The 13085-nt window shown below is 34.1% G+C and overlaps 2 protein-coding genes across 2 annotated transcripts in view; one reads left to right on the top strand and one right to left on the bottom strand.

Moving 5' to 3' along the window:
- Window positions 1-1072: 1072 nt before the first annotated feature.
- Window positions 1073-5143, bottom strand: LOC144441163 (uncharacterized). Its single transcript, XM_078130707.1, has 3 exons — window positions 4824-5143; window positions 4294-4417; window positions 1073-2495 (listed from the first exon to the last, which is right to left on the bottom strand). Exons 1-3 carry the CDS (start codon window positions 5049-5051, stop codon window positions 2218-2220), a joined length of 630 nt encoding a protein of 209 aa, XP_077986833.1. The 5' UTR covers window positions 5052-5143; the 3' UTR covers window positions 1073-2217.
- Window positions 5144-5852: 709 nt separating this feature from the next.
- Window positions 5853-13085, top strand: part of LOC144445378 (ubiquitin-like modifier-activating enzyme ATG7) — a 45354-nt gene continuing 38121 nt past the window's right edge. The window contains exons 1-6 of the mRNA XM_078135290.1: window positions 5853-6087; window positions 7180-7234; window positions 7847-7964; window positions 8419-8496; window positions 8988-9104; window positions 10410-10547. Coding sequence (XP_077991416.1) covers window positions 5940-6087; window positions 7180-7234; window positions 7847-7964; window positions 8419-8496; window positions 8988-9104; window positions 10410-10547 — 654 coding nt within the window. The 5' untranslated portion in view covers window positions 5853-5939. The remainder of the gene's footprint in view (window positions 6088-7179; window positions 7235-7846; window positions 7965-8418; window positions 8497-8987; window positions 9105-10409; window positions 10548-13085) is intronic.

A 13085-nucleotide genomic window follows, 5' to 3' on the forward strand; every position in this document is an offset into this window, starting at 1 on the left:
TGACAACGTCTCATTCTTATTATTTCATACAATTCAAATATCGCTGGTTGGGAACAATGATGAAATGATAATCGGCTATTTCACAATCAATGCTTCATTTCCAGTGTTTTCCACTGTTATGGTTAGATTTCATCAAATTAAACACAACTAAGAAACTTGATTTAGCCCCCCCCCCCCTGTTATAACACAGCCAAGGTTATTACAAAGAGGTTATAAATAGCTGTTTATACAGAGTAGTTTCGATCTCGTTTGCATACAACAACAACAACAACAACAACAACAACAACAACAACAACAACAACGGTTGTATCCACAAAATAGGTCAGTACAATTCTCATGTTGGACGTTATGTTGATGCACTCAAAATGTATGAGTTTTGATAATCTAGATTTAATCCCTTTTGCGGCAGTGTATACTACGTATATGTATATAGCTCCGTACGCGTACATAATTATTCTGTTATGTGTCTACTTCTTTAATTCACATTCAAGGGGATTTGGGCACATTTTTTTTAAGTTTAAAGTTTATTGATGGTAGGCCTGTCGTTACTAGTTTTGTGTTCATACTATAATACGATGTTATGACGTCACTATAGTGTAGCAAAACATGTTTTAATACTGAGGAGATGTATAGAAAAATATCGAGGGTCAGCTTTGCACGTCACACAAAATGGTAGTGTCCGTAATAAATAGAAACATACATAAAGTTGAAGAAGCAAAATGATTGATTTTATTTCTTTCGAGTTAACCAAAACAAACCGTGACGTGTGCCTTCGCTACACCTCGAATGATTTTTCCCTAGGCCAGGTCCGATTTAGCTAGTCTGCCATCAACTTATAATATTTTTATAATTTTATTAGTGCGAAACTGAATGCATTCCAAATCATCAACCAATCTTCTTTTAATACAAATTTGCGTAAAACTAAAGATAAACATAAAACGTAGAACACATACACGGAAAAATATATATATATTTTTTTAAAATCTATTTCCACATCATTTGAATAAATCTAACTTAAACATTTGATCGTCGTCAAAACATTTCACAGACAGTGGAGAAAATCATGCATATGATTCTCTATGTTGCCTCTGTATCTAACTGTGTTCACATTTTAGCGGTATAATGCACCATCATAATCCATACAAAACGAAGTATGGCGTAATACCAACAAAATATATATATAACACAATTTTATTTCTATTGTACTATCAATTTCTTAACATCGATCGAATTTTTATATTTGATCACAGACATGATCTAGTTTGTCTTTCTAAGCACAATACATCAAACAAAGAGTTATAAAATTAGTTTTAAAAAAAAATCATTCTAATATAGAATCAAATACTCATACAACTGACGGTACGTAACTATTTCAAAATAGTCTCCCTCTTGGCAACACTTGTGCTCTTACATTGTCAGACACCGATAACCTCAGTCTTTAAAGTGACACAGTCTGTAACTTTAGGGTTGTTGTAGTTATATTTGTTTCATATTAAAATAAACTTATCATATATTATTCCAAAAAGATGTGAGATAAGTTTTGCATACAGACAACTCGAAAACCACCAATAAGCTGAGTAGATTGTTAAGCCCCTATCACGCCTTTTAATGTTGTACTGAGAACATGCCAATTGTGTAGAGAAGCTGAGAAGGGACCTCTAACCTGGAACCAAATCAAAAGAAGACGAAGAGGAGGAAAAGGAGAGGCAGAGAAACATGAAGAATATGTTGGGTTTTAACAAAATAATTAAATCGAGCTACCGACCCATAGTTGCTGTTAAAAAGTAATGAGACATAAAAATAAGGGGGTCGCCCTATCACACAGTGTTGATGCTGATTCACCACTAGATCACACGATGTTGACGCTCATTCACTCTTTCATATACCACTATTCATAGATTCATAGATTCATTCTGACTTTAGGCCTATCTGGCCTCTACTGACAGCTCTGTGCTAACCTAATCATGAGGTTCTGATTTACTCCTTATACTATACCCCTATGACACAGTGTCGATGCTGATTTACTCCTTATAAACATTTTATCGTGTATATGTATTAGGTGTAAATAGGGCATATCAAAGTTAGGTGTGCCACTTTAATGAAAATGCTCTTCTCTGGATGCTTTTACTGATAAATATAATTGTCTTATTATGTTGACCAATGATCAGTGACTTTTAATATAATAGGTACCATTACAGGCGACCAATGATCAGTAACTTAGGTACCACTACCATTCTGTCTATCGATCCCGTGTTCTAACATCTCTATCTTTCTGTGTAAAGTTTTATTTTCATCCCTCAAATCCTTTGAAATATCTACTAACAAGTCAACGATTTTGTGTATTTGTTCCTGGGACAGCCTGACTTCCCCACTTTGTAAAGTTGTAGACAAATGTCTCTTTAGAGTGTTTAATTCTTCATCGATGTCTCTTTCCCCAAGATGTCGATTACTTGAAGTAACTGCCTTGTCACCATTAAGCACATCGTGGCTACCATCTGCAAAGAAATAACCGAGTTCATGGAAGAGGCAAAAAAGAGAACGAAACTATGCAATAAAAGAATCGAGTGAAATAAAGACCAATGCGAGAAAATAAAGAAAGGACATTTGCAGAAATGAGCAAAGGTAAAATATAAATTTATGAATTAACACGAACTTGAATCTTCATGCAATGTTACAAAAACAGAACTATTTATTATTTTATGTGTAAATGACAGGTTTTTATACATAAGATGATTGACACCCTCGTCTCACAAACTCCGTAAAACATTTTGAGTAGTTTTGTCTTCAAGGTAAACCCACTGACAGATGCTTCTTCAGGAATTGTCGTCAAATTAAATCTTGTTAGATTTATAAAACTGATACATAGCTTACACTTTTATAGAAATGTATTCTATAGATTTTGACAAAGTACTAGTACTAGATACCGCATTGATACAGCAAACTTCTTACATGAAGCATTTAACAGTAGGAAAACCTGTATTTACAATTAAAACGTATGTCTTTTTTTTTTTTTTTTTTTTTTTTTAATGGTTTATTAATCCCAGCCATTATGGCCAAAAGGCCAAATTACACTGAGTTACAAAAAAAACATATACAACTGAATCCAATTTAAAAAGGAATCTCTACAAGGTAAAACCACAACAGCATAAAAATTTACACAGAACCCAAAACACAAATTACAGAAATACACAAAACCAATCTAAAAAGGAATCTCTCACATGGTAAAACCACAACAGCATAAAATTGACACAGAACTCCAAAACACAATTTACAGAAATACACAAAACACGAGAACGCAAGGAAAAGCATGTAGTAAACACTTTACCTATTGCGAATCAAATTTACACAGTACACTATCGGACTACATTCTTTGCGTTTTGTGCGAAATGAAAAATTCACACGGTTACGATTTCTGGTTGCATAGTTATGATTACTTGGAGTTGGGATGTGATAGTTGAGTTTGTGGTTGGACTGAATTACATCCTTAGCAAATTTTTGACAGATTTGTTTCCGCCTAGATTCAAGTGAATCGAGATTCAACAAGGACAGTGATTCATTGTAACTGTAAAAAGGATATATTATCCGCAAGGCCCGTTTCTGAATACGCTCAATTTGCGTCTTTAACTTTTCTGTTAGACCCCCCTGCCACACAACACATGAGTATTCAAGAGTTGAACGAACTAAGGATACATAAATGAGCTTGAGGTCTTCTACGCTAGCACCGAACCGACATAATATCCGTAGAATATGTAATCTCATGGAAGCTTTGGTAACAATTTCATTAACGTGGTTTTCCCACTTTAACTGATTATTAATAGTGATTCCAAGGCATTTAAAATTTTCAACTGATGACAAGGAAATACCATCGAGCATGAGGGGCTGGGGATCAGTAACACTTTTTGCGAAACACATAACCATTTCTTTACATTTCTTGGGGTTTAATTTCATGTTATTAATATGTGACCAGTTGTTCACCCTGTCTAATTGTAACTGCATAGCAGATGAAGACGAACTTCGATTGAAACACTCAGATAGAGTGGTGTCATCCATGAATACAAAATGTCACAGTGATATTTATTTATTTATGTATTTAATTCCAAAATTTCTTTGAGTTCTATAAGCCAGAGGACTGGATGTGGCTCTTTTGTTTGTAGTGTATAATTTAATAAATAATAACATAACAAGTTGTATCCCATAATCACCACATGTTGCAAAGAGTGAGCAAGTGCCAAATTCCTGCAAACCCTAGGAAACATTTAGATATTCCCTATTGTGACATTCTCATTCACATACCTGTGCTGTCGTGTTGGTCTTTATCGTTGGGTTCTTTATTGCTGACAGAGTCCCATACCAGAATAAAGGCCGCAATAGTCCAGCTGCATTGTCTTGCAAACAAAACGTCCCTCCGTAGTATTGACTGTGGAGTGAACAAGTTGAACACTGAGTGCCATGGTGTAGCAATGCATTTTTCACAATGAGTAAATGACTACAATGATTTAAGCATGGCCACAATACCTGCTATATATATATACTCTTTAGTAATGTTGACTTTCTCCTTCAAAATATGATTTCTAATTTTCAAATATAATTCAAAAAGAATTTTGTTCACTACTCATTTAAATGGATATTAAATTTGTATTTAGTCGAAATAATATAATATTATGCATGGTTTTGATTTGTCCTTCGTCTATTTTGGAGTCAATATAGTCGACACTCTGTGAACCGATTCTGAGACTTGGGTCGAGGTTCTAGGCCTAACTGTGTTACAAAGTCCAAGAAAACTGAAAGTCCAAGAAAACAGAATAGAATAGGTCCCAACTTACAACATCTTTTGGAAACTCCGAGTTAAGGAGGTAGGATAGTTCCACCACAGCGTCACACAGAAGAACTGTATATATCTTAACACGGGCTTTCAAAATTCTTGGTGATGACGTAAACACATACGCCAGGATGATAGATACGACGAAATACCATATAGTATGATTATCGATGATTTGTCCGACAAGAATATTTTGTAACCGTTGTAATTCCATGGTGTAATTTTTAGTCATTTCGTAAACGTCATGGATCGTCAAATTCACACTCTTATCTTTGTGTCCATGGTCGAGATGATTATCTTGATTCTCGACACAGTGCGGGAACTCTTTGAGTGATATGTCTGGCAAACTACTCTCTCTCCAATGCCACGACATAGTAATTTCAAGTTGTAATATAACCTGAAATATGAGTTATACAAGCATTTGTAGAACATTAGAATATACAAAGCGTTAGGTCCCACAGACGTGCCACTAAACGATAATAGACAACGAAACAATAAGGTCAACTAAGGTCAACTAAGGTCAACAAATATGAGCCTTCAAGAATAAATTGTGAATTCCTAGCTGGTCTGTGGTCCATTGGAACTGATTAGGACCCGGAACTTCACCTACAAACTAAATATTTATTAGATACACACATGGATCTCAAATGAGAAATACATTTGACATTTGACTACTAGTATATGCCCAGCCTACAAGACTTAGTATTTCCAACAACTTGGTATTTGTCGTTTACCATGGTATGGTTATACGTATACATTGATTTTTTTCTCTGTTCTCTGGTGATCGTGAACATGACTAAACTTAAGCTAACGTATTTCTCATTGTACCGACAATTAAAAGTGTACATATTCACTACTGAAATCAACGGTACCAATTTACCTTCCAGCACCCAGTGTTTAGACATTCAACTATTAGTTGCCACGGCAATGAGACGCGTTGAGTAGTTCAGGGGCGCTCTTTAAAGGAGTACAGAATCAAAGAACAAACTCACAACCCGGAAGTTATGGTCCCGTGAGCGTGAGACGATAAAATTACCTGCGATCAAAGGGTGGTTATATTCACTCACAGGGTTCATGATATGAGAATACATTTTGGTAGACTTACCAGTAGATTATCAAAATGGCAACAGCAGATACAAAACAGCTCCAGTTCGTTGCTTTCAGCAGTAGCCTTGATGCTGGATTTTGGCATAAATTAACTCAAAATAAATTGGATGTGTACAAGTTGGATGATAAAGCTCGGAACGTCCATGGTTTCTATTACAATGGTAAGTGAACTACTATCTCACTTTTCATTAGATTTTATTATTTAATGCACATACAACTAATTAGTTGTCTGTGTTTAATGATACGAAGAAGGCAACTGTTCTACATACATACATACATACATACATACATACATACATACATACATACATACATACATACATACATACATACATACATACATACATACATACATACATCCATCCATCCATCCATCCATCCATCCATCCATCCATACATACATACATACATACATACATACATACATACATACATACATACATACATACATACATACATACATACATACATACATACATCATATGGAAGTATAACCCACTTCCATGCATACATACATACATGTACATACATAAAAACATACATACATACATACATACATACATACATACATACATACATACATACACCGTACACACACATAAATACATAATGTACATGCATGCACACACGCATGCACACACGCTCGCACGCACGCACATACATACATACATACATACATACATACATACATACATACATACATACATACACCGTACACACATAAATACATAATGTACATGCGTGCACGCACGCATGCACACACGCTCGCACACACATACATACATACATACATACATACATACATGCATACATACATATACATACATACATACATACATACATACATACATACATACATACATACATACATACATACATACATACATACATACATACATACATACATACATACATACATACATACATACATACATACATACATACATACATACATACATACATACCTACGTACATGGTACAGACAGACAGATAATGTACAGACAAACAAGGCATGTAAATAATAGTTCAGTACTGAGATTAATACATAATTGTATAAAACTGTGGATGATTTATGTATTGAGAGTCTGTGATTTGAGTCTGCATATTAAATTCTAGGTACCAGGTAGGCCCCTTGACCTGTTAAACTACAATATACACATCTGATATTTTAAATTGGCGATGGTTATAATTATTTTTACTTTGTTTATAAAGACAGGAAAGAAATTTGACTCTGACAATATTTTTGATTTCAGGTGATGCTGCAGGATTACCATGTAGAATGAGTTTAGAATTTACTGCCTTCAATGAGTAAGTATTAACAAGCTAATTGAGCTTTTAAATTGGAATTATCTATTTTAATCAACATTTATAGTGACTCATCATTCCTCCTATGATTTAATAATATGTGATGACAATTGTATACATTTTTAAATTAATGATTCATTATGTTTTGAATATGTAAGACAGTATGTATGATTGTTTTCAACTACTTATTTCTGAAAATAATTGTTACGTTTACATTCAACCAGGTGTACATATAACTATATTATGTATGTTTTACCAGGTGTACATATAACTATATTTGGTATGTTCAACCAGGTGTACATATAACTATATTTGGTATGTTCTACCAGGTGTACATATAACTATATTTTGTATGTTCTACCAGGTGTACATATAACTATATTTGGTATGTTCTACCAGGTGTACATATAACTATATTAGGTATGTTCAACCAGGTGTACATATAACTATATTAGGTATGTTCAACCTGGTGTACATATGACTATATTAATATGTATGTTCTACCAGGTGTACATACAACTATATTAGGCATGTTCAACCAGGTGTACATATATTAGGTATGTCCCTTGTAAAACATGACATTCTATGTTTAACATACATCACGGCTACTTTCAGGAAGTCTGGTATTCCACCAAACTGTTTTCCAAGTCATGGAATACTGCGTAACATGAATACAATGGATTCCTTTAAAACTCTGGATAAGAAGACAGTATTGGATGAAACAGCACAACAAGTGAGTGGGTAACTATTTGGCTCAAAAGTTATTTATCATTTGTCTCTTGATGTAAATGAAACTAATCTATAGCAGTGTTGAAACAATAAAGACAGGGCAGGTGTGTGATCTCGTGACATCATGGGTTTATCCTGTGTATAACATATTGTATGGGAGTGACATCATGGGTTTATCTTGTGTATAACATATTGCATGGGAGTGACATCATGGGTTTATCTTGTGTATAACACTATAACATATTGTATGGGAGTGACATCATGGGTTTATCCAGTGTACATGTATAACAGATACGGTATGGGAATGACATCATGGGTTATTCTGTGTATAATAGATAGTTTCCAGTAATGGCCAGTAAACAAGGTTTTTAACCCAGAAGTAAGCAAATCTAGAAAGAACAACAAATTTAATGATTTGAATCAAAACTGTTTCTAAGCATTGTTTGTTATGATTTCAGCTATGGCAGGATATTACTGGGGGAGTGGCATTGATGGATCCTTCATTGTTGTCAAGATTTCTACTTTTGACATTTGCTGTAAGTAGTATTACATTGATAGTGAATGTTACCACTATATAATCCAAAATTGAAATTCACACACAATAAATTAATTGCTTTAATTACTGACAGATCTCCATATCATCTCATGATTGTCAATTTGACACCGTCTATAAATAACAGATCTCTGTATCATCTTGTGATTGTCAATTTGACACCGTCTATAAATAACAGATCTCTGTATCATCTTGTGATTGTCAATTTGACACCGTCTATAAATAACAGATCTCTGTATCATCTTGTGATTGTCAATTTGACACCGTCTATAAATAACAGATCTCCATATCATCTCATGATTGTCAATTTGACACAATCTATGAATAACTGATGACTTATATATATATCTTGTTATGTATGTTAATTTTCCAAATAAATTTGAGTATCAAACTTAATTTTGGGACATCGGAATCAAGCTGAAAGCAATTGTAAAATCTCCTGTATGTTTTATAATTGTATTTATTTCTTTAAAGGATTTAAAGAAATACCATTACTACTACTGGTTTGCATTTCCTGCATTGCTCGGACCAGAGAAAGTCATACAGACTCAACCTACACAGCGACTTGATCAGTACTTGGATATCAAACAGGTATAAGAACACTCTGCTTCTACAGTTTTCTTTGCAGCAAATACATTGTAAAGTAAAAAAATATTCATTCTCAGTAGGTTGAAATGATAGGTGAATATTTGGATTTATCAGAACTTGTACAAATATGAATTGATAATGCTTCTACATATGTTTTTAATATGAGAATGGCAGATCAACTGTTTAGAAGTTAACAGACATGACTACAAGTAATGCAACTTGTTGATGTAAACTATCAAATGGACATTGGTGTAATTACACTCACAATAGGGTGGCATTTCAGCCTCATTCATTGTTTTCACAATTTTGACTTTAGGATGGAATTTATCCATATAATAATCTACCACATGTAACAACAATAGTAGTAGTTTGTGACTATCTTACCTTGCTGAAAGCATGTTTTCCATAGTAGTAGTTTGTGACTATCTTACTTTGCTGAAAGCATGTTTTCCATAGTAGTAGTTTGTGACTATCTTACTTTACTGAAAGCATGTTTTCCATAGTAGTAGTTTGTGACTATCTTACTTTGCCGAAAGTATGTTTTCCATAGTAGTAGTTTGTGACTATCTTACTTTGCCGAAAGCATGTTTTCCATAGTAGTAGTTTGTGACTATCTTACTTTGCTGAAAGCATGTTTTCCATAGTAGTAGTTTGTGACTATCTTACTTTGCTGAAAGCATGTTTTCCATAGTAGTAGTTTGTGACTATCTTACTTTGCTGAAAGCATGTTTTCCATAGTAGTAGTTTGTGACTATCTTACTTTGCTGAAAGCATGTTTTCCATAGTAGTAGTTTGTGACTATCTTACTTTGCCGAAAGCATGTTTTCCATAGTAATAAGTAACCTCACAATTCACATGATTTAACAAGCTGAAATATATTTCTAATAAGTGTGTGATTGTATACTTTCCTAACCTAAACTGCAGTCCCAGTGAGTAAGTGTGTGATTGTGTACTTTCATAACATAAACTGCAGTCCCTGTAAGTGTGTGATTGTGTACTTTCCTAACATAAACTGCAGTCTCAGTAAGTGTGTGATTGTGTACTTTCCTAACATAACTGCAGTCCCAGTAAGTGTGTGATTGTGTACTTTCCTAACAGAAACTGCAGTGCCAGTAAGTGTGTGATTGTCTACTTTCCTAACATAAACTGCAGTCCCGGTGAGTAAGTGTGTGATTGCGTTCTTTCTTAACATAAACTGCAGTCCCTGTACTAGATACAGAGACAGTGCTCAAACATCACAAACTTTCAACAAAAAGAAAATTTCATCAATTATTTATGTTTTAATTTTCAATATTTATTATTTTTCAGATTGACAATTTTCTCCTTGCTTATGATGTTTATAGTAAGAACCACCCAAACCAAGGTTACTTCTTGGTTACTGTAGATGGCAATACCATTAATGTGGCAAATTTGAAAGATTTCAAAGTTATGTGTAAAGATAACAAGGTAAGTACTTGTGTACTTGTTTGATAGCAGATTTGCATTGTTCCCATGTTAAATTGAATATTTTAGTCATTATGTAACAGTGACTGCATTACCAGAAGCTAGTTAAATTCTAATGATAATGCCAGATTTTATTGCGTGCTTTGCTCTGGTAATTTTACAATAGTGCCTTTAAAGTGAACACAATTATTTATTATTATGTTTTAAAACCTTTAAAACTCAACATGTTTATCTCTTTATTTACCTCTATTTCCATCGTGTTGTGACATTTGTTTTGTTGCAGGTGATCGCCGCCATCCCACATCAGACCCTGTGTAATAGACAATCCCATTTGAATCTCAAGGATCTCGTGCTTTCAAGTAGCCAATCAGGATAAACATTACATTGGCAGCTGCGCACACTTGAGAAATTGAAAAAAAAACAAGCAAACGAACTACCCTTACACAACACACGAAGGTCAATACCTACAGAGACTCTCAGAAAGAAGCGTGCTGATTGGTTGTCGAAACCTTACAAGACCCTTGAGTTTCAAACGAGATTGTCTATTACACAGGGTAAGATGTGGGATGGTGGCAATCACCCAGAACAAAACAAATGCCACAAGAAGTTGGAATTAGAGGTAAATAAAGACATCTAGTTGCTTTCACAACATCAGATTTTAATCAGATTGTCCAGGTAGACATGAGTCCATAATATATGCACTTTAGGTCACTGTAATGTTTGCCACCATCCTGTAAAAAATAATAGTGACCATGTGTAAAGTAAGGAGGAAAGCAACTAAAGGAAATACCTTCAGGTATCATCAGAATAAAGTAATATTCCAGTGTGATGTGAATATAGTCCTCCTAATCACATCTGGAGTACTGATATTTAAAGGCTTCTCACTTGTAAACCATGATGAAGGACGCCACCTGGTGTTCAGAATTGAGTTGAAAGTACACAGACATACAAGATTATACATGTAATTGGTTCTTTAATTATGTTGGCTTTAATATGAGTATCTGTTTTAATTAAGCTCAAATGAGTGATATCTTGGAAATAGCTAGCTAAAACTTTGCCATGAAAATAACTTGATAGGTTTTGAGAGGGAAGTTGGAATAAGTCACTAATTGTATCATGTGACATTTTGGTTACACAGGTAACAAAGAATATTGCATTATTCAGTTAATATATTAGGAGTGACAACGTGCAAATCAAATGTGGAAAGTCATGACCTTTGACCCTGTGTACAATTGATACAAAATCCTAGAGAATGTGAATTGGTGTATTTCTATCTACATTTTGTATTTCTTACCTTTACTGGACAACTTACTCTGTGAATCTATACAATGAAAGATTCACCTGGTTTCCTTAATTATTCACATAATCAAGTTGCAAAACTATCTTTGACTATCTTTGAAATCGTTTGCTTTTAGTTTTTCTTCAAATTACAGTTTTAAATTTGTTTTTAGCACAACTGAACTGAAGGTTCAGTAGTGCTATAGGCATGGCAAAGTGTCTGTCTGTCTGTGTGTGTGTGTGTGTGTGTGTGTGTGTGTGTATGTGTGTATGTGTGTAAACAACTTAAAGTCAAAAACTGCTGAACCGATTGCCATGATATTTGGTGGGGCCATTACCTTGGGTGTCTAGTTGGGAAATTGTTCAAATCAAAATGATCACATCACAGGTGTGTGATTTGGGTCAAAAAATGTGATTTTTGGTCAAAAAACTTAAACTCAGAAACTACTGGGCAGATTGGTGCGAAATTTGGTGGGAACATTCTTTAGGGGGTGTAAAGTAAGATTTGTTCATGACATGATGATTCCATCAGTGATATGCAAATTAGGGCTGAAAATGTGTCTTTTTGGTTAAAAATCTATAATTCCAAAACTACTTAGCAGATTGGGCTGAAATTTAATGGAAATGCATTTAGGGATGTATGGACAAAGATATGTTAAGCATACCATGATTCCATGAGTGATATGGAATTAAGGTGTAAAAATGTGAATTTTGGTCAAAAACTTATATCTCAAAAAATACTAAGTGAATGAGTTTGAAACTTGGTGAGATGTTTCTAGAAGTGTTATTCTTTGTCATTGCTTTTCCTCAAAAATCTTCAACTCTGAAATTACCCAGTAGATTGAGCTTAACTTTGTTGGGAATGTGTAGATTTGTCCTCATTAATAGCTGACACAGTGAGAACAGTACATTGTTAATTAACTATAATGTTTACTTTACTATTTCCTCTGGTGGTAAAGCCTGTAGCATGGCCAGTTTGGTTTATGACTGGATTATGTAATATATTGTAAGACAGCTGTTTCATCACCTACCCATATAAACTGAATGTAGCTGGCTTTTACAATATTACAATAAGACAACCAAGAAAGATAAACCTGTTACATTGGTATGACTTGGTTCCAAATTGATTTTAAAAAATAAAGAAGTACAAAACCTTGTAGACACATCCCTTTAAAGTTTGATTAGGATGTTGCTATACTTGTCTTGTACACTTCCAACATAGGATGGCTGGATTATGATGATGGAAATTAGGTATGAAAATTT

The sequence above is a fragment of the Glandiceps talaboti genome, chromosome 1 (assembly GCF_964340395.1).
Source record: "Glandiceps talaboti chromosome 1, keGlaTala1.1, whole genome shotgun sequence".
Classification (NCBI taxonomy): Eukaryota; Metazoa; Hemichordata; class Enteropneusta; family Spengelidae; genus Glandiceps; species Glandiceps talaboti.